The 26006-nt window shown below is 36.9% G+C and overlaps 1 protein-coding gene across 2 annotated transcripts in view; it reads left to right on the top strand.

Moving 5' to 3' along the window:
- Positions 1 to 912: 912 nt before the first annotated feature.
- Positions 913 to 26006, top strand: part of enox1 (ecto-NOX disulfide-thiol exchanger 1) — a 49282-nt gene continuing 24188 nt past the window's right edge. Inside the window, exon 1 of one of the 2 annotated variants that reach the window (XM_060876430.1) lies at positions 913 to 1039. Coding sequence is in view for 1 of the 2 variants with exons in the window: in XM_060876428.1 (XP_060732411.1) it covers positions 19048 to 19105 (58 nt within the window). In the remaining variant the exon portion in view is untranslated. Of the gene's footprint in view, positions 1040 to 19042; positions 19106 to 26006 lie in introns of those variants that run through there. The other variant, XM_060876428.1, reaches the window with a different exon arrangement.

The raw sequence follows: 26006 nt of genomic DNA, 5'->3' as shown, positions 1-26006 counted from the left end.
ACTTTCTGTTTAAAACAAAACACTCCACTTAATATTTCAGTATGCAAGTTAGTAACTATATACAAATTTATTTACTTACACTGAATATTACTGAAGCAATGCCATATTATTATAAAACCATATCGATCTGGAATAATCCATGCTTTTAACCATATATTGTTGAAAGCGTTGATGAAAATGACATTTTCTTTGCTGATAAGTTATTATTGTGACCAGCAGATGGAGTAAGAACACCATAAATATTTCATAAATATATTTAAAGATTTAAACAGCTATATTTTCCCCAGTGGACATGTGTTCATTCTGTGTCCCCAGTCATTTGGCCCTTATTAAATGCCTTCAGGTACACAGGCTATTCAGTATTTGCTTTATATCAACTATTGTGATGTTTGTGAATAATCAACTGTTTTATTTTTTGCAAACTTTTAGTACCCTTCAGATATAAAGCTATTATTAGTATAACAAAGATGTTGACAAATGTTGAAATATTATATTGCAGTGGCTTTTAATTCCTTTCATTTTGCTGAAATGAGTAAGAAATAAGAGATATATTATATATAGAGATATATATTCTGTCTAGTAGTTAAATATACTGTAGGCAAGCGTTTAAGCTAGCAAACAATATATAAAGAGAAATAGAGCTTTATCTACACAAAGGAATGTGATGTTGCTGCCTTCCTGTTAAAAAAAAATAAAATCAGATGATAATAAGCCAGTAAATTGTATGCATATGCTAGTAGTCTGACAGAAAAGATCCCTATAGGTTGTTCAGGGCTTATCTGGACGTGTATACAGAGAGATCTTGTGAATATATATGAAACTTGAAACGTCCTTGTCTTGCGTTTATCCGTGGAGAGGGTCGTGCACGGCGCTCGGTGTCGCGCGCTTCACTGTAGCCGTGTGGAGACTGGAGCGGAATGTGGCGCTGAGATGCAGCACGACTGAAGGACTACATACACACTGCCACCACAATCATCCAGCTAGGTTTATGTTAAAGGATTACGTACGGAGACGTTCTGCCACGCTCGTTTTTCTCACGGTAAGCGTCTATAATTTGATCGCGCTTCTTTCCCATGTGTGATGGTTGTGTGTTTGGTTCTCGCAGCCCGACGGTTTAGCTGCCACACTTCACCCGTGCTATTCCTTCACACGGCGTGTAAAGCTCAGGAACGCATCGCGGCTCTTCATTAACCAGGCGATCCGAGTGGTGTGTCATTCCCAGTCTCCGACAGTTTGCTTTTACTTGTTGAGGTGGAATCGGAATTATTTCTAACGTGTTGAATGTTGGCTGCGGTGTTAATTACTAAAGGACCAAAGGTGAGGCGTCTGTGGTGGATACTGTAGTGTCGGAAAGACGAAGATAAAGCATGCCTTTTGCCCATACCGTTAAATGCGAGATAGCAACCAAGCAAAAGAGTAAACAGTTTACATTTAGTAAACATTTAACAAACATTTAGTAAACATTTAACAAACCGACAGCATGAGCATGTTCAGTAAATCTTTCTTCAATTAAGTTATAGTGAGGCTGTAGCTGAACTGACAGAAATCGTACAGCAGTATTTTAATCAAAATGTACCCCAAAGTCTCATTGTCTAGAGTTAAAGAGGTTACCCTGTTGTAGTATAAAGTATGTTAGTGTTAAACTGTTTAAAGAGTTTTGTGATGTAAAGAGTTGAACAGTAACAGTAGTGACGATAACAGAGTCTGGGACGCAGTTGTGGCTCTATTGAGTTTTATCTCCATAGCAGAAGCCCTTAATGACATCATCACCTGGGAAACGCATTCAGCACCATGGAGAGAGTTCCGTTCACAAACTACACACACACACACACACACACACACACACACACACACACACACACACACACACACACACACACACACACACACACACTGAATAGTCTGACCTACAGCTCCTAATTGGGGTTTTTTGAGATTCTAACAAATGCATAATTACTTAGACAGACAGACCTAACTGACCTATACAGTTCAAAAGAAATCATATATAAACTGTCTCTTCACCATAAACAAGAACAATAGATTCAAGATCGTTGTTTAATTGAAGATTGTTGTTTAATCATAATGTTTACAGATCATATTTATTCAATTCTCATGATTAATTGCTTACTACTGGTCAGGGTCATCACAGATCCAGAGCCTCTCTTGGGAATGCTGTGGATGAGGCAGGAATAAACCTTAAATGGGGCACTAGTGTTAAAAACCCAACTAAAAAACCCAGCTGAATTTTCCATTGATCCGAAGGGTTTCCAATTATGTTCACTTACATCTCTGCAGATGCTTGCCTTTTTTAAACAGCCTGCATTTTCATTAACATTTTCCACCAGCCCTGCACAATCAACTAACCAAAGCACTTGTGTAAACATTAGCTGGAGAAAATTTACACTGCTGTGGCTGCATTGTGTTGCATTACATGAAATAAATTTTCTCAATAGGTCTTCTGTGAATGCTAAAATCCAGTGGAACTGTACACTTTCTTTGCCTAGCTGCATGCAGATGAAAACTGAGGTCATATTGATCTTAGCTTTCACTCAGAAATGCAGGAAACCAGGAAGGTGGTGGTATTTTCCATGGCATTTTTTTGCATTTTTGTTGGCCATCACTCTAGTTGTCTCCTTTGATTAGTGGAACCTGGCATCATTGCAGTGTTGCTGCATGTGTTAGTCAGGCTTGTGTGTCTGCTTTTCCTTTCAGCAGCAAAGATCATTAAAGATGGTGCCAGATTTATCCAGCGTGCTAGATTAAAAAGGCTTTGGTCACAGCTGCTGTTTGTCCTAAGGGGTCACTGTGTCTTATTGCATTTCAGTACTGAGGATATGAAAGCACCCTTTGAAGTGCTGGATATTTTTTGTGATGCCCACTGTGCAACCATGAGCTCCATTTTCTGGAAACAGTGGAGCCTAAGATCAATGGTTGGCATCAAATCAGGTTAATTTAATTTCTGAGAATATTAGTGAAAAAGCAGTTAGGAAATGCAATTGCTGCTTCTCCGTGTCTGGAATAAAAGCGGTTGGTTTAGTAGAAGACGAAGGAAGATAAAGCTAAACCATGTGGGGGGTGGGGGTAGGAGGAGACAGTGTGGGTAAAAGAAGACTGCACCAATTAAACTGCAGTGTTACTCACACATGCACAAGTAAAAAACAGTACAGAATAAGTATTTACTGTATGGTGAAATAGAATGAAACTATGCTTCATTCTTGAAATACTTTATATTTAGAAAGGCTTGCATTAGGCATATTTCCCATAAGCTCATTTTTTAAATTGTAATTGCTCATTTTAAGTACTAAATTCAATTATAGGCATGGTTGGAAACAGTGTCACAATTACCTCAATTATGTTTTCATTTGTGTTATGGGTTGTGTTGATGGACTTTCAGGGAGTTTTAATGATAAACAGTGTTGCAGATAATGAGCAGATCCTCTATCACTGTTACCAATTTTTACACCACACAAAATCATTTTGTTTTTTTTTTCAAGTACAACAAAGCACCATAATGGTGTAAGTGAAGTTGTTTTTTGGTGTCTGTTTATTTTTTTTTTTTACACATTTTACTCCCCAAATGTAAGAAACCTAACAGGATCTATAAACCTATAAACCTTTATTTATAAATATAAACCTTGTAGTGAATACACTTATAGTTCTGTGTAGAAATAAGACAGAATCTTGTTGTTATTAAATCGTGATGCAGATTCAAAGACATCCCTGATCTCTTCTCCTGTCTGCCCCAATAACAAAATAAACTAATAATGACAGAGAATTGGATTTGCTGGAGAAGAGCAGGATAACCCCTGGACCACTCAGTCTGCTTCATAGCCCTCAGGTTTCTTCCCGCTGCAGCTGGAGATGATGAGGAGCCTGACTGTGCCACAGCACAAATAATCTGAAGCTCAAATAATCACAGCTCAAATTGAAAATATTTGTCCTGCATTGTCGGTAATCAGGGAAATGCACTGGCTTGCCTTGAGTTTGCACAAATATCAGACAATAATCAAATTTGCATCCAGTTCAAGCTAGGGCTTGACTTCAATTACCAAATGCTTTATGCATACATGATTTTATTGTTATAACATTTTGATGCACAGTGTTATTTTATTTTATTGACTTATTATTATTTTACAGTGCATTTTTTTTTGCATTGGTATCATCCTGGTCATATCCCAATGACAGATTAAGCTAAAAAATACAATTTAAATGTCATTTTGGCAAAACTAAATAGCAAGACATTGGGTTTAACTATGCTTTGTGGTGCCTGCAATACTGTATGAATGATATTGTGTGGTTTGGATTATTGGGAAGTTGAGGATGTCAGAACACAACAATAAAATGCTAAACAAATGGAACTGCATTGTTGTTATTTCTTGTTCAAAAATGTTTTCTTGATTATCTGGTTATCTTGTTTAAATTCTGTCCTTGTGCTCTGAAGGTTAAGACATGGTTTTTCATGCTGCATGTAAACACAAATCAGAGGCAGTGTGCAGGTGCAATGGAGCAATGAAGTATATGGGGAGAGGGATTACTGTAGCAGAGCCCCTGCTGTTCCCTTGACAAGCACTGTGTGTTGTGATTAGGGGTCACTTTGAGGAGAGCTATAACTGAGCTCGCTAGAAGGTCACAGGTCTTCTTTCAGCCAGAGGCTCCCACAAACCACTATGTCCAAAGGCTTGTGGCAGAGCTACAGTAAGAAATAGGCTCTTACAGAAAAAGAGAGAGTTTTTTCTTCTGGAAAGAAGACAGATTATTTTTGTTCTTTTACTCCTCACTGGGAACAAAGAGAAGAAAAGGCAAGTTGTAGTCTGCCATTCCATTTGGTTGGCAGTGAGAGAATGCATAAGTGAGCTGTTTGTATGTTTTGAGGCTTTTTCCTAATGGGAAAATTCCTTTTGGTCATTTATTCTCTAAAATTCCTGTAAGGACTTAATCAAACATAGCTAAGTAAAGGATGTAGTAAAGGTCTGACATTCTGCAGTGTGCAACCTTTTCAAGGGCAGCCTGATCTCTTCTCCAATGACAAAAATACTGATAAAAATGGAGGATGCAATTTGCTGGAGAAGAGCAGCTAAATAGGAAGCACTGGACCACTGACACTCAGTGTGCCTAATACTTCTCAGGTCTCTCCCCTTTACAGCTGGAGTTAATGAGGAGCCTGATTGAGCCACAGCTCAAATAATCTTCTGCTGGCGAAGATATTTCTCTAGCATAGTCAGTAATCAGAGCAATGCTCTGGTTTGCATTGCCTTTCAGTTGGCTGAAATATCAGACCAATTTGATAATAATAAACCAATAATAAACTTTGTGTCTGGTTCAGGTTTTGGCCTGACTTCAAAAAACAAATATGGTTTCATACATTTAGCCTTGTTTTCTGTCATTTGTGTATGATATCAGCAGTGATTGTGTTTGAGGTAGAAATTCTGTCAGTGATATGTTTCTACCACACAGAATACAGAATTTCATTCCTGAACTATTTCATTTTACCTAGATTACTCAGAGAATTCGTATGACCTGTTTGTTGTACTGGGGTGGAGGCAGGTGGAGAGGTGGAGAGATAATGGTATTTGGTAGTGAATTGCATTCTAAAACTATATCCCAGTACTGCATCACCTTATTCATACACTGACATTAACTCAACTCCTGACACCATAAATATAGCCTGGGAAGCTTACTAGAGTTACTAGAAATCTCTGCTTTCAGGTGTGCCTTCAACATTGACATGAGATTAAAAAAGTCAAGAGAGCAAATATGACAAATTATGACAGTATTCTTCAAAAAAGAGCTTCAAAATAAAAAGACACTGCTGCTTTTCATGACAAGTGGGAATTAATCTATTATTCATTTCCCATGCTATCAGTAGTCATTTTTTTATGCATAAGTACAATAGCATGTCGCAATTCATTAAATGGGAATAAGATAATTTACTAATGAAATATGAAGTGTGAGACGAGTTCAGTCAAGATACACCATTAAGAGGAATAGATCAGTATGCTCAGCCAGATCTACACATGTACCTGCCACATCTACAACATTCTCAACTGGGAATTAACAGGTTGCTTAGTAACAGCACTACCTTAAATTCCTTTAGGCTTAATTGGGATACAGTTTTGACAGCTTGGACTCATTTGAGATGGCACCCATGTTATGCCTTGAAAGTGAAGCACCAGTATGGCAACACAAGCTGATAGATTAAATAATGAAGTTGGCGACGGTGCCTGTTCGTGCTCAATCTACCTTAAACAATTTGTGCAGACACACTCTGTTTTCCCCTGAGCACAAAGGAGCAGCAGCACCTGAAGAACAGTGTTTTGTTCTTCAACGTAATAGAGTTCTCTTTCTGATGCGAAAAAGGCCCAGCAGCGAAGCTAAAGGTTCAAACCTAACTGGCCCTTTAATTCAACTATTTGGAAGAATTACTCAGTCCTGAAGCATGCCACAAAATTACATTTATTGGCTAATTTTATCATTTTGTTTTATTTCAGCAACACACTTGCTTTGGGATATGGAATATAAAAAAAAGTCTTAAAGTTAATAAATGAAAACACATTTGATTGTATGTTGATGTTGGTTTATGCCACATTTGGTGGTGCAAGATAGTTTTATGCAAGATTTCTGTAGTGATTTCACTGAATTAAGTCTAGAAGGCCTCTAGTCTAATATCACGGTCTAGTAGATTTATGATATTTAGGTTTATTTGCCTGTAAGCATAGAAGGCATCCCATGTTCAGATGGATATGTATTGTGTTGCTGTTGTGTTTTTCCATTAATGTTTTAGCAACCATTTCCCCATGGGCTCAAAAATAAGTGTAACATTATCCCTCCCCCATTGCCATAGCTCTGAGCCAGTGTGGGAAATCTGCAGTATGAGAGCGACAAAGTAACATAGTCTTTTTGTGTCTGCTCTGTGGCACACTCACACCAGGCATTTACATTCATATATTCACATAGTAACAGTGTGCTGCATAATATCAGGGCAAAAACAATTGCCATTCATTCTGAAGGTAATGCATCCATAATAGCACTGTGATATCCAACAGGAAATATGGTCTAACTTTTAATGACTCTTTGCCAAAGGAGGATTTTAGTAGCACTTACAGGTAAAATCTGTAATCCTCTTTGGAAATTTTCTGTTTCTATATAAATATCTGAGAAGAGTGCAAATATAAAGTGTTACATATGTATTTGTAGCTTTATTTATAGACTATTTATGTATGTATTTTACTGTTCTGGTGCTTATAAGTCTCTTTGTTTGCAAAATGTTAAATTACAATGATGCTATTAATGGCAGGTTAGCCGTATGATTTACGATTAAATGAGTCATGGAGTTCTTGGCCAGTTTTGGGCTGTATTAATACAAGCTGAGCTTTCCTAGAGATTTCTTTCCGAAATCACCTTCAGTTGTTTAATGAATATGGCATAAGAAGGCAGCAGTAGTAGGGCTTTAGGAAAACTGAGAATTTAGCAAGGTTATAATGGATAAAGAAGGCACATTTTTAACTGGGAGTTTAAGGCTTTACAGGAGGGAACAGCTAAGAGAAATTGCAAAACTTAGTAAAACACAAACATCAGATCAAGAGTCATAACTGCTGGACCTCTGGTTATGTCTGTGGCATTTCTAAATTGGCTGTTTCTTGAGATTCTTTAATAGTAATAAATGATTTGAAATGTATCTCTTTGGATTCAAAAGCTTAGCTTGTAGACCTCTAGTCTGAATTCTTATTACTGATCATAATCTGTGCTGTCAACATTTAAAGGCCAAAACGCTGAGATGTGTGAATTATTTGATGAGGTCCAATTCTGCTGTATGAATAACAGTGGTTTAAAGAGGAATTTCAGTGCACAATAAGATAAAATCTGTCAACCAATAGGCATTTGCTGTGCTAGAAGACATAAATGCACATCTAAGCTTTTGATGCAGGCTATGCTCTATTTACTCACAGTGTAACACGGGTAACACAAAATCAATCGTGCCTCTTGAGTGAAATGTTGAAATGAGAAGTAGCTACATGTATAGCTCAGATCACACTTCCTTCACTGGTTCCAGATATGCTGTACAATGAACAGACTTTATGATTAAATGTGAATTATAACCTATAAAATCTCTCACAGTTTGTAATGCAATGTATTTAGTATGCTTCTGTATTTTTGTGATTGTACCTCAAGGACTTCTACAGCCACCGAGAAAAGCTCCATCTGTTTTCTGTATTGTGGTTAATGGTGGATGGAAATGATTGACTGCTTGGGCAATGTGGTAAATTTCTGAGTGCTTAACTTGTGTTTGGATGTTTGCCTTTTTGGAAGTTGTGATGAGTGCCACTGCAGTACTCAGCAGGCTACCAGCCGTGCAAAATTACTCAGGTAATGACCAATGGAAGACGTGGCAGCCTCCATTAATGTTAGAACAGAGAAGAAAAGGAAAAGAGTATTCAAGGTTATGTGGTTTTTTTATGGGTTGAATAATGTTTGCATAGCAACAGTTCCCATAGTCCCCAGACCTTTTAATCCCTTTCACACTAGGTTTTGCAGTGTGGACTGAGATATGCAAATGGTTTTGGATAGTGCATGTACTTATGAGATGACTTTGTGAAATCAGTACAGCATACTGTCGTGGATAGTAATACAGTGACAGTAATACAATACTTGCCTAATTTAATCGCACAAAATAATCTTTATGTAATTCATGAATTCAGTTTAATATTCAAGTTACTATTTAAATTAGGAATTGTTTTGTTGTTGTTGTTTTGGTTGCTTTACATTTACAGTATCCATAGCAACTGCCTGTGACTCTCAAGGACGCTGGTTTAAATTTAGCTAGTTTGTAGGTATTTTTTGAAATAGAACCAATAATCCAACTAAATTCTGAAACAAATTCAAATGATTAAAAATCACAGGCAGATGCAAAAAAAAAGAAACGTTGTTTTCCCATGCACATCTCTAACTGAGACCAAAATTAGCATTTGTAGGATTTCAATGTCTGGGTTTTTTCTAGTGTTTCTGGAGGCATTGTAGTAGATTCATTCAGACAAAACAAGTTTAATATTTTAAAAACAAACAAAACAAAAAACAAGAAAAACAAACAAACAAAAAACAACACTAAAACACTGTTCTCTTATAAGCCAGACCCACTTTGGATTTAAATACAAACACAGATACAAACATTGACATTAGGTGCTAAACATATATAGATAAACATAGTGGAATTGTATTATAAACCTAATATTTAATTTAAAGGAATCTAAGGTATACTATATGACCAAAATTTGTGGACACATGACGATCATATCCATATTTGCTTGTTGAACATTCCTTTCCAGATTTAGTCCCTGTTTGCTGTGGCAATATCCTCTACTCTTCTGGGAAGGCCTTGGTACACCATGTCTTTATTAACCCTATGCACATGGGCATTGCCATGCTGGAACATATCAACCCCTTAGTTTCAGTGAGGAGAAACTGTAATAATACAGCATACAAAAAAAAAAAAATTCTGCACAGTTGTGTGATACCAACTTGGTGGGAACAGTTAGAGAAAGAACCACATATTGCAGTGAAGGTCTGATGCTCGCATACGTTTTGGCAATGTAGTGTACATTATGTTGCATTATCTTATACACTTTCTACAATTATCAACCTTTTAAAATCAGAGAGTCACCCTTATAACATACAATACTATATCACTGTCATGTTGGGGTCACTGCTGTACTGACAATTTTATCTGGTTTATGGTGGTCCCTTTTTATATAGAACTGACCATTGGACACATTTAGTAGGTTTATAATCCACATAATGAACCTATATGGTAGATATGTGTTCTAAAATAGTATATGTCAATGTTTAGGGGTATATATTAAATGGGCAACTCTGTGTATGTGTATAATTAAGAATAATTGATGTAAGGGTCTGTGAAAACTCGATAATGTCAGTGGGAGCAACGCTGATGTGTGATGTTGATTAGTGTGAGAGCAGTGAGATGCATATCCCTGACGAACTGAGGGTGATTGATCATGACTAAAGCACTAACACCACCTCTCGCCTCCAAACAAAGCTCCAGTCAGCCCAGCTAGAGAGGATACTCATTAAGAGGGGTTGCTCTGTTCATGGACATTATGATGAATAGAGGGGAGTAGAGGAACAGACCCTGGCTGGACTCCAATCTGGTGGCTGTTTATCTCCGAACATTTCTCTGTGTCCAGAGCCCATCACTGCAATACGCCTCTGCTGTTTCACAAGTCTGTTAACATGTTGCCTCAGACCAGCTTCATTAGCTCTCTGTGCTTATTGGGTGAAAAACATGCAGGCTTGCACTGTTTTATGGAGGAATCTATCAGGACTGTTCTAGGAATTTTGCCATTCTTTTATAAGGTTATTTATATAATCCATTTAAAGGGAACGCTGCCTGTGGTGTGTGTATCGATGATTAGATTTTATGAGAGTTTGTGAACTAATCTCTGAATTACTATTCCAATATGTAATATGTTCCAATAATCTTATGTCCAAAAGATGTCTTACCTATTGACTCATGATGAGGAATATTTCGTCTAGTTTAGAAGAGTACCTGCTGTTCCATTCCATATGCAGAGACACACTACACAGCTCTCACTGATCTAACAGTGGGTTGCCTGACCACAACTGTGCGCTACCATATGTGTATTTCTGGCAGTAATATTTCTACAATCAGCCAGCATTTGATTTTGATTTCACAGCAGTACTTTGTGACTTTTCTCACAAAATATTAAAGCACTTTTTAAAATTCCCTTTGTTCATATTCTTTCCAGCCTCCATTAATTGTAGCACATATGGTGTGAATTTTATTCTTTTTTACAACCATTTTCTCACGTGATTGAAAATTGCCTCACTACAGTGTACATGTAGGCCATGTAAATGTTTACATAAAACATTAGTACCTTAGCACCTTGTCCTATTCCACCATTGAATATTGTCTCTATTTGCATCTTTCTTTTAAACCCCTCAGTATTTTAATAGTTAACTCTTCCACATCATGACTCGTGTTCTGGGAAGATTTAAGACAAACCTGGCTCTTACTTTGCTGCTACACCCAGACAGCATGCTGCTTGGCTGTTCACGGCACCTTCTGCTGCGACATGGGCCATGTGTTTGTGTGTTTAAACTGCAGTTCTAGAAAAATAGTCTAAGAGTGCTTTGCACTCTGAAGTCGATTAATAGAGTATGTGCTTTAAAGTAGAACAGAAGGCTAATAATCAATAATTATGGATGCTGCAAACATTCAAGAAGAAATGTGGAATCATCCTCTAATATGAAACTGTGAAATTGTATTCACCTGTTTTGTATTGTGATTTTAACCATAGGGATGGTCACAAAAAACCTTTTGTATAAATATAAAAAGACAGCTAAAATAAAATATTCAATACTACCATTTAAACACTTGAGAACCCATTAGTTTCACTGCAGTTACTGAATAATTCATTATAATTGCTGAATAATATGCTTTAATATAGGACCAATATTATATGACCAACAGTTTATGGAAACCTAACCATTAATGCATATTTACTTTTTAAACATACCATTTCAGATTTAGTCCCCAATGAGTTCTAATAACCTCCACTCTTCTGGGAAGGCTTGCCACTAGATGATGGAGCATGGCTGTGAGGATTTGCCCTTTCAGCCACAAGTTACTGAGGTCAGACATGTCAGGTGAGGAGGCCTGGGGTGCAGTCAGCATTATAGTTTGTACCAAAGGTGTTCACTGGGGTTGAGGTGAGGGCTTTGTGTAAGCCACTTGAGTTCATCTTTTCCCATCTTGGCAAACCATGTCTTCATGGCATTGTGCACAGGAGTTTTGTTATGCTGGAACAGTTTTGGGCCTCGTTCTTACAATTAAGGTTGTATTGTAAATAAACAGCATACGTAGCCATTCTACAGTATATAATTGTGTGCATCCAGGTTTGCAGCAACAGATTGGGGAAAACCCACATATGGATGTAATGTTCAGGTATCCACAAACTTTATACCTGGGCCATATTGTGTAATAAAAGAATAATCATATGCCTCTAAAACAGGTAAAGGTTTGGATCCAATTTGAAGGAATACCAGAAAAAACACTGGGTCCATTTTCACTGGTGTAGAGTGAGAATTCAAAAAGTCACAGCTTTAATGTCACATGTATGTGCTCTGTGTACACATGCTGATCAAAACAGTAAAGTGCATGCTTAGATCTCATGCCAAACAGGAGCAAACTGTAGCCACCTGTCGCTGCTTTATCGAGCCCTGCTGCCAAGCTCCAGGAACTCTTCCCTTAAAAAGATCGATATTACTCAGCATGACTGGAGAACTATTGATCCTTTTGGCTTGAAACATTTTTCTGTTGCCATTAGTTAAGATTGAAATAAAGTTTTTTTTTCAGGCTTTCTGATAGTTTACCAAATACCATAACACATGATGACAATATTGTAAACATTAATTTGACCATGAAAAGGCTTCTTTCCTTTTCTCTTAGTGAAATATGGAAGTGATATAAAGGGAGTGAAAATGAACAAGTAACAGTACAATCTTGGGCTAGATTACTGTCTATTAGGCATTTTTTATCCACCATACGAATGACGTCTCATGCCTAATGAATACCACAGGACCATGCAAACTGTATTTACTTAAGTGATCTTCAGAGGTATTTGACTTGGGTAAAGCAATTTTTTTAGGAATTCTGACTCAGAATTCTTTTTAAATAGAATCCAGCAAATCCATGGAAGTGTCTTAATATTTGAACCTCTTTAAGAACAAATGTATTATTTGCATAATTATGGAGTTTATTTCTACAGAGGCATGAGAGAGAGATGGAGAGAAAGCATCAGGTGTATAACACCAGCAGCAGCTAACAGCTGCTGAAGAGAAGAAGCTATAAAACTAGATTAGCAGTGGATTATTTGGCTGTCACACTAATCTGCATTTTTTGTCACCCCATTACAGTCTAGCATTGCATAAGAAATGTAAACAAACACAATCACACATGCGGTCACATGGTACAAGGTAAAAATTAAGTTAATAATACGCTTGGAATTTACATCCTGATATATTTGTGGCCTCTAGTAGAGTGGAGGTGATGAATTGGCCTTTTCCTCCATTAAGCCAGGGTAAACCTGCTGAGATTTATGGGGGCTATTATAGCCAGAGATGGTCATTCAAAGGCCACTCATCTTGTTGATATATATATAGGAAGAGAGAAAGAGAGATAGGAACACCAAGTGTAGAAAAACAGAAATGTGCATGGTTGACAAAGGTAAGCACTGCATAGTCAGTGATGGTGAGGTTGTGGCATGGCCACGTGAAGAGCTGATGACTTGTTTTTTAATGCTGGAGCTGCATGCTGTTCTTTTCCTCTGTGAACAAGAGGCACAATAACAGTGATTGACAACAGGGTTGAGGGAAACTGAGCTTGTTCATCTGTTGAAGGTCCTGTGAATTTTTATACCAGGGCCTGTTCATTTATCTAGCAGCCCAAAAACCATCTTGCAGAACTGGCAGTCCTGCGTGTACATCCAGCAACCAAAGAAGGAGAGAAGAAGAGACAGGAAGAGGGATAAGGAGAAGAAAGACTGCTTTGAATATATATGTGAATAATATGAGATGTGTCAGAGGCTTCTTCTTTTTTCTTTTATTGCATGTGTCTGTGAGCATGTCTGTAGTGCATTCACTATTCAGCCTTAAGGGATTCATTTGGTTTTGTGATGGAGGAATGATCTCATGTCTAGACCAGCTGTAACACACACACACACACACACACACACACACACACACACACACACACACACACACACACATATATATATATATATATATATATATACTGTATATATATATATATATATATATATATATATAGTCACTTGAAAGTTTGTGAACCCTTTAGAAATTCCTATATTTCTGCATAAATACAGTATGACCCAAAACATGATCAGATTTTCAAGTCCTAAAAGTGAACACAATTAAACAATTGAGCCAACAATATTATACTTCTTCATTTTATTATTTTTTGCTTTGCTTTCAGTATCTGTTGTGAGCCATTGTCCAGCAATAACTTCAAGTAAAGTTTCCGGTAACTTTTAACAGCTTAGAAGAATTTTATTCCATTCCTCAGTACAGAAGAGCTTCAACACTCAGATTTTAATGGGTGTCCACACATGAACTGCTTGCTTCAGATCCTTCCACAATTTTTCTTTTGGATTAAAGTCAGGACATTGACTTGGCCATTCTAAAACATTATCTTTGTTCTTCTTTAATTATTCTTTGGTAGACAGACTTAGGTGCTTGAGCTAGTTGTCTTGGTGTATGACCCATTTTCTTGAGATTCAGTTCATGGACAGCTGTCTTGCCATTTTCATTTAGAGATATTCTAAATAATTTGGTATTCATTGTTCCATCAATGATGGCAAGCTGTCCTGCACCAGATGCAGCAATACATGCCAAAAGCATGATACTACCTCCACCAGTATTTTCTTTTCTTCATAAATAATGCTTTTCATTTCAAAACAAAAAGTTTTATTTTGGTCTCATTCCTGCACAAATTATTTCAATTGTCCTCTGGCTTGTCCATATGATCTTTACCAAACGTCATGTTCTTTTTGGAGAGTAATGGCTTTCTCCTTGCCTTTGCCTTTGCCTTTCTCCTTGCCTACTCTGCCTTGCACACCAAGGTTGGTCAGTGTTCACCTGATGGCAGACTCATGAGCATTAACATAAGCCAAAGTAAAAGAGGTTACTTGCTGAGAATTACACTGAATTCCTTTCTGACCCAACAGACTATTGCATGTCTTACTTTTGTAACGATCTTTGTTGGTTGACCACTTCTGAGAATGTACTAGAATGGTCTTAAATTTCCTCCATTTGTACAGAATCTATATGACTATAGTCCAAACTCCTAAGAGAGGATTTTGTAACCTTTTCCAGCCTGATGAGCAACAATAACTCGTTTCTGAAGCCCTCAGAAATCTCCATTGTTTTTGCAATGAGCCCCTTCCACAAACACACGTCAGACTTTAAAATATATCTGTACTTTAAATAAAATAGGACACTTGCAGAGACCTGATTGTTATCTCATTGACTGAATGAGATCTAATTTGATCTTGAAATTAAGTACTAAACCTAGAGGTTCACATACTTTTGCCTCTCACAGATATATAATATTGGAACAGTTTCATGAATAAAAAAATGACCAAGTATAATATATTTGTCTGATCTGTTTGATTATGTTCGCTTTGTCAGTTTTTGGGACATTTGTCAAAATCTGATGATGTTTTAGATCATATTTATGCAGAAATATAAACATTTCTAAAGGTTTCACAAACTTTCAAGCGACACTGTATATATATGGATTTCATATATATATAAATTATAAAATTCTAGAATTACATTCTTCAAAATGAGAAATTTTATGAATTATTCCTTGGAGTTTGTAAATTGGAGTTTGATTAGTCTTTAAATAAATGTTAGCTTTAATATAAAGAATAGTAAATAATATGAATTTGGATAAACTTTTTGATGCACAAATATCTTCTGTTCTATTTTGCAAACTAAATATATATTAATTTTACTGACTGGAAAAAAATGGTGAGGCCATATTGATGAGATTAACAGATGTTTGTTTCTGGATAAGAAACGTGATCATTTGTTCACTCTGTGTTTCTCCTCACACACAAGAGATGTCAGAAACCTTTTCCCCCTTCAATTTACAGTCAAAAGTAACTGTTCCTGAAACTAGCTAGGCTCCTCCAAGACTCTGTAACATGTGTGGATGAAATGTATAGTTTTGATTGGGCTGTGATGGATGGGTGTGCAGTTTTGTAGCACATTCTCCCTTAATGCATACAAACGTGCCTGGCCAGCATTGCAATTAAATTTTCTTATGTGTAGCACATAAGCTGAAACACATCTGTTTATAGAATTAAACATATATAGTTATACATATGTAGTTTAATGTATGTTTCCAGTATTAGTTAGACATGGATTAAAGTTCTGTTAGTAATAGTGAGTAATTCATTTATACAAAAAGGCTCAAAAAATACTGTGTATCAATTTTCAGTTCCTCACTATAACAAAGAGCTGAAGAAACAAACTGCATTCTATGGAGATTAACATATATTTGAGTGTTGGAGCAAGCACAAAATCCACCTGAGAGAATGTTTAATGTATGTGAATTATTCAGAGCTGGATGTTTTGCCCTAGAGATACCACTCTGGTATTATACCCTGAATTTGGTAAAAACAAAACAGGATTCCTACTGAAGCTTAAGCAGATATCTGAACCTTTTGACCTGCTTACTACTCCTGAGGCCTAAACAGCCCCTGACAGAAACATTTCAGGTTAATACTTATATTTATGTGTTATATCAACATCAGAGGTAACAAGCATGTCATGCCTATGTCTGCTCTTACTCATGGTCTTACTTGGTTTGTATTTGCTCTATAAACTCTTTAATAAGCTGCCCACCTACATCCATGTTACAAGATATTTGTCTATAAATGTCCATTTTTCCTAAAAATCCAGCTTTGTCAATACATTTAAGCCTTGTTTTTGTTGGGTTATTTTTCCCCAATGATGGTTGTATTCAGAATCAGAAAGCTTATTACAAATCAATAAAAGTGTAGCTTTTTACGCATATGGTTGGGTCTTGAGCATTGATGCTTTAATTCCACACGGTTCTTGTGAATATGTTGTTTAGTACTTTGTAAATTTTAAGCATGCTTCAAAGCAAACTTCAGCTGTGCAATAGTTCAATGTGTTCAGCAGAGTTTATGTATTTATTATCTTGTTTTCAAAGAAATGTCTATTCTCCTAAAGAGCACTGCTGAATAAGAAGTATGAACCCCTAAACAAAACTCCGTATACATCTGTTTGCTAGGAGGAAAAGCACAAACTGGGTCATCACTGGCCATCTTAAATACGTGAAAACTCTCTGTATAGCATTTCTTTACAGTGCAGTGTATAAAAGTCTGAAAAAGACTAATGGGTCTGAGGGGAAAAAAATGGAATGGCTGTGCAGAAAAAAGAGAGAATACTGCAGCGGTTTGGAACATCCTTATCTGATTCCTTTCCAAGCCCTCTTGGTTTTTCCTTTTTTTAATCTGTTTTATATCAGTTCAAATGTTCTACTGACTTGTATAATAGGTTTCTCCATGCCACAGTGGTCTTGTAGAACCCAGAGGAATTGCTGTGTTCAAAATGGCATTCAATTGTACATTATATACTTATTGGCAGCAGGTTCATTAGAACTGTCATAACTGTTTTATTTTGTGATGTTGAGTATGTACTAAAGTGGGAATTGCATCACTGGTGTTTAAAATAAACCCTGAATGACCTGCCTTTGGACATCTTTTTAACAATTGCTCAATTTTTGTTTTCATTTCATGCGCTGTAAAGTTCCTTGTCTGTATAACATCATATGATGCTGGATCATACAGATTTTCTTTCAAATCTAGAGAAAATGCAGGTGCCATGTCCACTGCCTGAGCTAGCCTGTTAGTTAGCTATTTTGCCTAACACTCTGCATTAAAAATGCAGACTACATGTTTTAGGTGCCACACTTTAACTAAAAAGAAATGTTACATTAAGGCGATAATTTATGCCATTACATGATATAATAGACTGTGGATATAGAATTTGCTTACACATAATATCTTTCTAACATTCCAGCTACCTAAAGCTTGCACTTCAGCACAGTTTGTTCAAACATGGATAGGTATTTAGACACAAAGACTTTACAAAAACAGCATTATTGATGGAATGAGTATAATAATCAACAGAGATTTATATACTGCACATCAAACAGACCAAGTACACAAAAGAATACATACATAAATTAAATCCTCTAGCTTTCTCATTTTTTTTTGTGATATTGAGATAGACATTTTGAAGTCAGTTTAGCAGTAGTAAATAAACCAGTGCAAATCCAAATTCTAATAGTCACAGAATATATTTTATATGCTTATGTCTATAATGTAAATGAATTGAATGTTTCATCAAGATTTTCCTGTCACACAGAGGGAAACAGGCATAAATACTGTATTTACTATATAAATTCTTGACTATGACAGCATTCCATGCTGTGATTATTGGGCAGTCAAATAATCCTTAATGGCCTGTGCACATCAGTCATCCAAAGAGATGTTTGTGTGAAAATAATTGTGAATAAAGTCTATTTAATTCGGTCATCTCTCTGATTTCACTCACTGGGGGCTTTGAGAAGTGAGGCCTGCAGATCAGCTCAGGACATGGTGAAGTGTGAGCCAAAACATCTGGATACCTCATCAGACCAGTGGAACAGAGACAACTCAAGATCCAGATCACTGTGAAACCCAGCTACATGAACCGAAGAAGCAGGGGAAAGCAATGCACTTGGTCTGGAGTTCCGCATAAACTATCCAAAATCAGCTTGAATTTTTAACTTATTAGCTGGGAGTGAGTTTAAAGCTGAATACTGTTTGTAACTCGGTCTGTAAACATGTGTTTAATGACTTTATGACATTTATTCTTTTACAAGGATGTGCACGAGTTGAGACAACAATCTAAAGCTCAACAATTTATACTTAAGCTTGACACTAATTGGAAGGGAAGGGAGCATATGGTGCTGCCGTAGCTCAGTGATTCTGTCACTCATACAGCTTGGTGCAGATACCCAACCCGCTAATGAATTCAGCTCAAAACAGACTTGAAAGTGTGTCATTAATCTCTAAAATCGGCTGTGCTGCGTACGTAGGCTTGGCTGCATGTTTGCAGTACAGCATTGAAATGTTATAATGACTGTGAGCGGGGGCAAGAAGAGAATTCGATTGTGTGCTGCTCATATTAAGTGTAGACGTGCTGTTCAGCACCATCCTCTATTATGCTCACTCTGCTTTTCTTGGATGCTAGCCAGCTGATAAATAACCATGTTGTCCTTGGGTGTGACATGCTATCAGAAGACCAGACATACAGTAGCAAATGGTCCAATGGTATTCTACACTGTCTCGTGACTCTTGTTGTAAGCATGTGTCTACCATGCTAAATGTCTTTGCAGTTCAGTAGAGTATGCAAATGGAGCAGCAGTGGTGTCAAAGGCAGTTCTGTTATTCACTGAACAAGGCTCCGAAAGGTAGGAGGAGATCCGTTTTAAAATGCTTGTTTGTCATCATATGCCTCAAGGCATTATTTTCAGAATCAGATATTATTTCAGATATTTTCACTCCAATATACATATGTAGGTTATGTTAATGTCTTCATTAGTTCACTTATCATCAGGCTCAGCACTACCAGGATCAATGACCAGTTTGCTTTTTAGGGTGTTGAACGCTAAACAATATGGCTTGTGTGGGTTAAGAAGACAGCATTATGAAAGGATCTTATATGAAAGCTTGACTCAATAGCCAGGCTGCTTTCTCTGTTCTTAATGCCCTACAAAGTAACACTTCTCCTTCAGTTTTTAACCTTCAGCGGATGACTGAGCGACAGAGAAGGGAACCACTTGCAGTCAACCCTGGCCTTCTCCATATCCTGGATTAATGGTTTGAAATGAGCCTCTATTGGCTAAAGTACATTTGACAGCAATGCAAAAGAAGTGGGGATAAGCATTGGAAAAGGGATTTTAATGAATACACAGGAGGCTCTCTTTTCTGGGGAAAATATTGGGTCTGGCTTTGTTCAGTAAACAGAACCAGGCTAAGCTTCTGGAACTCTGCCAGGGTCATTTATATTATATCTGATGTTTGTATATTTTGTAACTGCATGGTGAAGAGAGACACACTCTGTCATGGCACTGCCTCATCAGTTTTAAATCAGCACAGCTGTAAAAGCCATTAGCATGTCTGGAGAGGATTTTACCCAAGCATGATATCACTACAGTTCTCTGGTGTTCAGTTTTATTGGGATTATATCATAGTCATTTGCAGGTTTCTGTTCTCTTTCAAATTCATTTTTGGAATTTGTTGCATTTGATGTTTATTCAGTGTTTAAATTCTAATAATCTAAAGTCTTTTGTCTGTGTTGAAGGTTTCCAGTTTGCTCCTTTTTGTACTACAAAAAAATACTTTTAATTTTATAGATATTTCAAACACTCTTTATGCCCATGACAATAAACTTGAAACTTGAAACATAAGTAGTAATCCAATTAGTGATGGCTGTAGTTGAAGATAGTTTTCTTCTTGATTCATAGTTTCATGTATGCATTGCAGCTTTTTAGAGTGAAACAATGGACATACAATGACATTTTTTGTCCCATGCATTTCCCCTTCTCTGTCAATGTGGACCCCCAACCTCAAAATATTCATAACTCAGGTTTACAGGCCTGTGTGAAATGCAGCATGATGCTAATTGGCCATGCCTTCTGCCCTGTGTGTATGTGTGTGTGTGTGTGTGTGTGTGTGTGTGTGTGTGTGTGTGTGTGTTTGTGTGACAGTTGAGACAGCGGGAGAGAGATAGGAGATGTAGAGAGGGAGACTGTTTAAAATGCAGAGCAGTCATGGCTGGAGGAATGCTCCAGCTCATTCTCGCCATCTGGTCACTTTTAGAGTGGTTCATGGCGATCGCTTCCTCACATATCACAAGAGGCTGTAGAACACACATACACAGCTCTGCGTTTGTACACTTTTGATGTGTTCACTCTGTAGATCACTAAGATGCAATACAACAACATTAATGAATAGTCTTTGTAGCCACTGAGGGATAAAATTGGGTTCTGGTGGAGAGGCTGTGATGAAGGAAGCCACATGCTGAGGGTGTTGATAATTTGTTATGGTTTGAAGCTGAGCTTGACTTGGGTGTTTAATAGTTTGTTTTGAATCTTCATCTAACTCAGGTATATTGATAACTGGAAAGATAAAGAGAAGAGTGTGCTTAATATTCACCTAAATTGCTGGCGTAACAGATTGGAAACTGCTTTAGGAACTGCTTAATGAGTAGCAATGATCATGTGTGAATAATAATAAATGACCCAAATTTCTCATTCTAATTTCCTCTTATTATTTAAGCTGAAAAGCAATTTAGAAAAAAAAAATACCCCACTTCCTCACCACATTACTCAAAGGTACAGTGTAAATGCAAATTAGTAGAGACTTGAAAGACTGCTTCTTTTATGTACCATACGTAGCAAGATTATTTCCTAAATTAGTGCGTGGATTTTCAATAAATATACAAAAAAAAAATCTCAGATGTTTCTACAAAACATTCTTTATTCATATGTTTAGGAATATTCTGACTTGTGTTTAAATGGCTTTTACACTCAACGTCCACAGAAAGTAGTGGTTGCAAGTAGCAAGTGGTGCCTGAGCCTGAGAGCTATTCAGTTACAATGTTTAAAAAATAACTCAATAAATATGGTTTTCTTTCTGTAATTTTTGATACAGAACCTGTTACATGGGCTCTCTGCTGAAAGTGGAAATAATGATATATGTCTTAATGGAACGTCATGCTTTTGATATGGTTGCTAGGCAACTGGAAAGCATAGAGAGTCAGCGTCAACTAGTTTAAGATTGAAGTAAAATTTCACTAGCTAGCACAATACAGAAAGCAAATAATGTTTTTAAAAGATAATAGGTTCATTTTACTTTATAGCTCTTTTTTATGTAGCTCTTTGTCTGTATGTAGCACCCTGGTCCGTCAGGAACGTTGTTTGATTTCACTATGTACTGCATCAGCTATGTACAGTCAAAATGATAATAAAAGCCTCTTGACTTGATTTGGTTTGACTAAGAAAAGTATCCATGCTCTGATTAGCACTTTATGGATATAAATTTGCATGTTATAGTGTATACTGAGATGCCAGAGGTTATTTATACTTTATGAGCGATAAATGTCAGTATAAAGTACTGTGTTATTTACAATGACCAGAATTATGAATGACATAAAGCCTCTTGATGATATTGTGAGTATTTCGCTGTATAACATACACATTATTTATAGGATAAAGTACAATGAGGTTTGCTGCTATAAGAAGGTAGTGTGGTGCAGCCTGAGGTGAATGTGTTACTGCCCAAAAGTTAATACCAATGATTGCTGTCATTTTTATATTTAATTTTCTCTTAATTACAAGTTTTATTAATGAAATAACTGTTCTATTAATCAAAATAAACCTCACCAAAAACACCACTAGATTAATGATTAAAATTTTTTTGAAATTGTCAGTTGCCTGTGTCAGTTGCTACCAAAAGAAACAATAACTTAGATAACAATAATTTATCTAATAAATTAGAAATAAATGTGCATTAATATAAACCGTGCAGCTGGCAGGACTGAGGGAGCTGCTGTAGAAATATTTATCGCCTTCTGACCAATCAGATCTGAGCATTCATTTGTCCTGTTGTATAAAATATAACTGCCATTGTAGGGCATCAAAATAAAGTAATTTGTCTGTTTAATGACAACATGTTAGTATTATTATTATACAGCGCTTATGTGCTGAAGAGAAACCAGTAAAAGGACTGAGTATAAAGTATTTTTTATTTAATATTTTCTTATAATAAGATAATAGCATAATAATGATGAAAGTCCTTAGGCCTCACAGCTAAAATGCTTCACTGAGTTTATTGCATTTATTGTATTTATGTCACTAAAGACAAGATTGCTGTTATATGGAGCTCTGGTTATGAGATCTCTGAATGTCTGTCCCACTGAGAGAGCCGGAGGGCATGTGAGTTATGGAGGCTATGAGATAGACAGAGTGCCTGCAGGAGGAGTGAAGCGAGTGGATACTGATGGATGAAGCCTTGGGGGAGAGGGGGGAAGACGTGAAGAGTTGCCTTCTGTTGCATGCTGTTTTGTGCTGGGCGAATACCTACAAAATCGCTTACAACTGTTTTTTTTATTGACAGCTAAGGGAAATTTTGTTCTGACAGCAGCAGACTGGCAGTCAGTGGGCTATCTTATTGTTCATGCCAGGAACTATATGCTAATTAGCTTTGTACCCTTTAATAGCCAGGCTAATTGACCTATTCCTCATGTGGAAGCTTTATGACAAAGCCACGCATGCACATAGTCCAGTATCACAAATGTTTAGCAGCCCAATTGGAGAAATTAGCACTGGGAGAAGTGGCAAGACAGTGTACACATCAACAAACAAGAACTGAAAATCAGCTGTGATTAACTGCACATCAACACGATGAACAAAGAGAGAGCAGTGAAAGAAATGTGCACCCACTTTGTCTTTCAACTTTTATCTTCATGGTTCCAGGGGAGCAGTTCAGACTGAAGGGGTATACACAAAAACGAAAGATGAAAGGCATGAACAGGGCACATGATGCATGCCAATGCTGTAAGAGCACAGGGTAGTGGAACCCTGTGGCCTGAAAAGAAGGATGAACAATAACTGGCAGCACTGCTAGTCATGCTTCACTCTCTCGCAGACACATACACAAACATCTTCAGACTGACTAGTTTTAATAATTGATCTCGGTAGAAGGACTAACTGCTCATTTACCGTACACATGGTTAAGATAGTAATTTTCCATGTGCCTGGAAGAATAAATATGTTCATATGGTGTATAATATTTCCCTTACTAAATTCAGAAGAAGCATATTTCAGACATGCTGACGTTGAGAAAGCAGTCACTGGAACGACCTGCCCTTGAGCTTTGTACAGGCAGTACTGTCAGTCCGAATAATGTTAAAACTGGTGAAATATCTTTGTTCAACACTGGATTATATAGAATAGCAAAGAATGTCTGTGTGCAATGTAATGTGTTTATTCAATTATGTAAAGTACTCAAGTTTTTAGTAAGTTTACAGAAAGGAACATTTTTACAATTACCAATTAATTATTGATTATATTAAACTGATGGTTTATGTTCATAAATGGGGATCCTATGTGTTTTAAAGTGCATGTCACACAAACTGCCGCAGGCCCTGTTTTGCTGGTTAATTACATGTTCAAAAACAGTGCTAAATGTTCCAGAAATGACAGTCAGAGGGAAGCTTTACATAATAACACCGTATATACTCCAACAGGAATAATAGTATTGTAATACAAAGGGATTGCACAGATTATTAAACTCACTAATAGGATTAGGTGGTGTACATTTCACATCAAAGACATTTTGGGGGAAAGGAGGCTTTAGAAACAGGAACGGAAAGAGATAGTTGGGTCTCACTCATCACTCTAATAAATGCTTCTCAGATATTTGCATTATTATCTGACACTATTGCATCAGCTTTGTAATATAGTGCGCTTATGACAGTGGCTGTGGCCACCAGTGCTTGTTCTGCATGTTCTGCTTATTGATGCAGGCATTGTCCCCAGTTGGCTGGGTATATAAGACCTTAGTGAATATTGAGCACACTTCACATCTCTCTGCAGTCAGCCCACGCTTACATCTTCATTCACAGAAAGTGGCAGGAGAGTTGCCTCTCTTTGTTCTGTTTCACCACATACACAGTAATCCATTCCCAAAAACAATGAACATGGATACTGATTTTCACGATAAGTGAGAAGCTGTAAACCAAGTATATGTGAGACATGGATTTTAATTCTTGGCTTTAGAAAATGGAAGTCATCTGAATGTCATTTTTTGGGTTCTTATTAACAACTTAATTTAAAAACACAGAAGCTAACAAGACCTTCTCTGTGTTTTTGTTCCAGGATCATTCTGGTGCAGTTATAATGACTTATGGCAACAGGACTTGAATGAATCTTGGCATGGCACTTTTCATTCTCCACTGTAGAAGGTTTTTCTTCATGAGGAGACATGAGTTTAATGGCGCCTTTCTAAAGGCATTATTAGGTGCAATTTGCTCTCAGCAGTGAGTGATATTGTGGTCATGACCCCTTTTCTACTGAAAGGGATGCTCCTCTTAGCCTGCTGGTCTTTTCAAAGAACTGTTCATCCCAGAGAGTCCAGGCTGCCCTGAAATACGAGACAAACGTTTGGTCAGCGTTGAAACAGCAGGGAAAAGCAAACACAGCGTGGGTAAACCAGAGATTGCGAAACGGAAAAACATGCAATTTTTAGCATTTGTGTCAGTGTTTAATATGCTTAACATAATGCCATCTCAGATGAGTTCATCAGTGTTTTCAAATAAAAGCTTCAAATGTAATTGAAAAGGTTTCAAATGTAATTGAAAAGAGTCATCTACATACACATCAGACAATTCACCATGCCTACTGTTATATCAATATGCAAAATCAATATCTGAGCTGCTGTGCTGTATTATAGATGTGCTGTTTATATTTATACCACAGTGCTATTGTCGTCTCCATTCTGATTGGTCAGATGCTATTGATTACATTTCCATAACAGCAGCTCTGACAAAATCTTGCCAAGTAAATAACAGGTTATATCAGTGTGCTTGCTCTACATCTATATGGTGGAAACTGCAGCATAGAAAATCCTGTTAAATCGTTTATATTGTGACATTTTCTGTGAGAACACTTTTATTTAGCGTTTATAGAAGGAGTCACCTTTCATGTCAGCATTCTATAACGGGTAGAAATAACGCTCTTCCTTTAAGTTTTTCAACACAAGAATGTCTTCAGGACAGAGGGCTTTATGAGGTTTCTCAGGAACTTAACAAATTGCTTAATTTGTTTTACTACATTCAAGGGAGAGAAATAAATATGGGTGAGAGAATGACTGTTTATAGCTTTAAAGTAATAGCAGCTGTTCGACAACAGTAAAGATAGATATATTTACATAAGAATGTTATTTTTGATATACACAACAGTTTGACATGAAGTGAAATGCTGTACATATTAATAAAGACATTAGGTGTGCGGCGTGTCATTAGTATAGGAAAATAGTGCTGTATAAGAGAAATAAACCCTTCAGAGTGTGCTGTTACAGGAAAAAAGGTCAAATTTTAGGTGGTGATGGCCCTCCATGACACCAATCTGTTAATGAATATTTTCCTGTAATAGCTTGATTTGTTGTGTTTTTTTTTACATGATTTTTCCTATCCCAGTGTTGGCAAATATCATGACATGCACAATGCACCTAGCTTTTTAGAGGAGGTAATGACACTTGCTGCTCGCTTTTACTCAAACTCATGTCAGTGCTTTATCCAGTTCCTGT

This window comes from Tachysurus vachellii, chromosome 8, assembly GCF_030014155.1.
Source record: "Tachysurus vachellii isolate PV-2020 chromosome 8, HZAU_Pvac_v1, whole genome shotgun sequence".
Taxonomy (NCBI): Eukaryota; Metazoa; Chordata; class Actinopteri; order Siluriformes; family Bagridae; genus Tachysurus; species Tachysurus vachellii.
The sequence above is the reverse complement of the archived record's forward strand: the minus strand, read 5'-3'. Positions and strand labels throughout refer to the sequence as shown.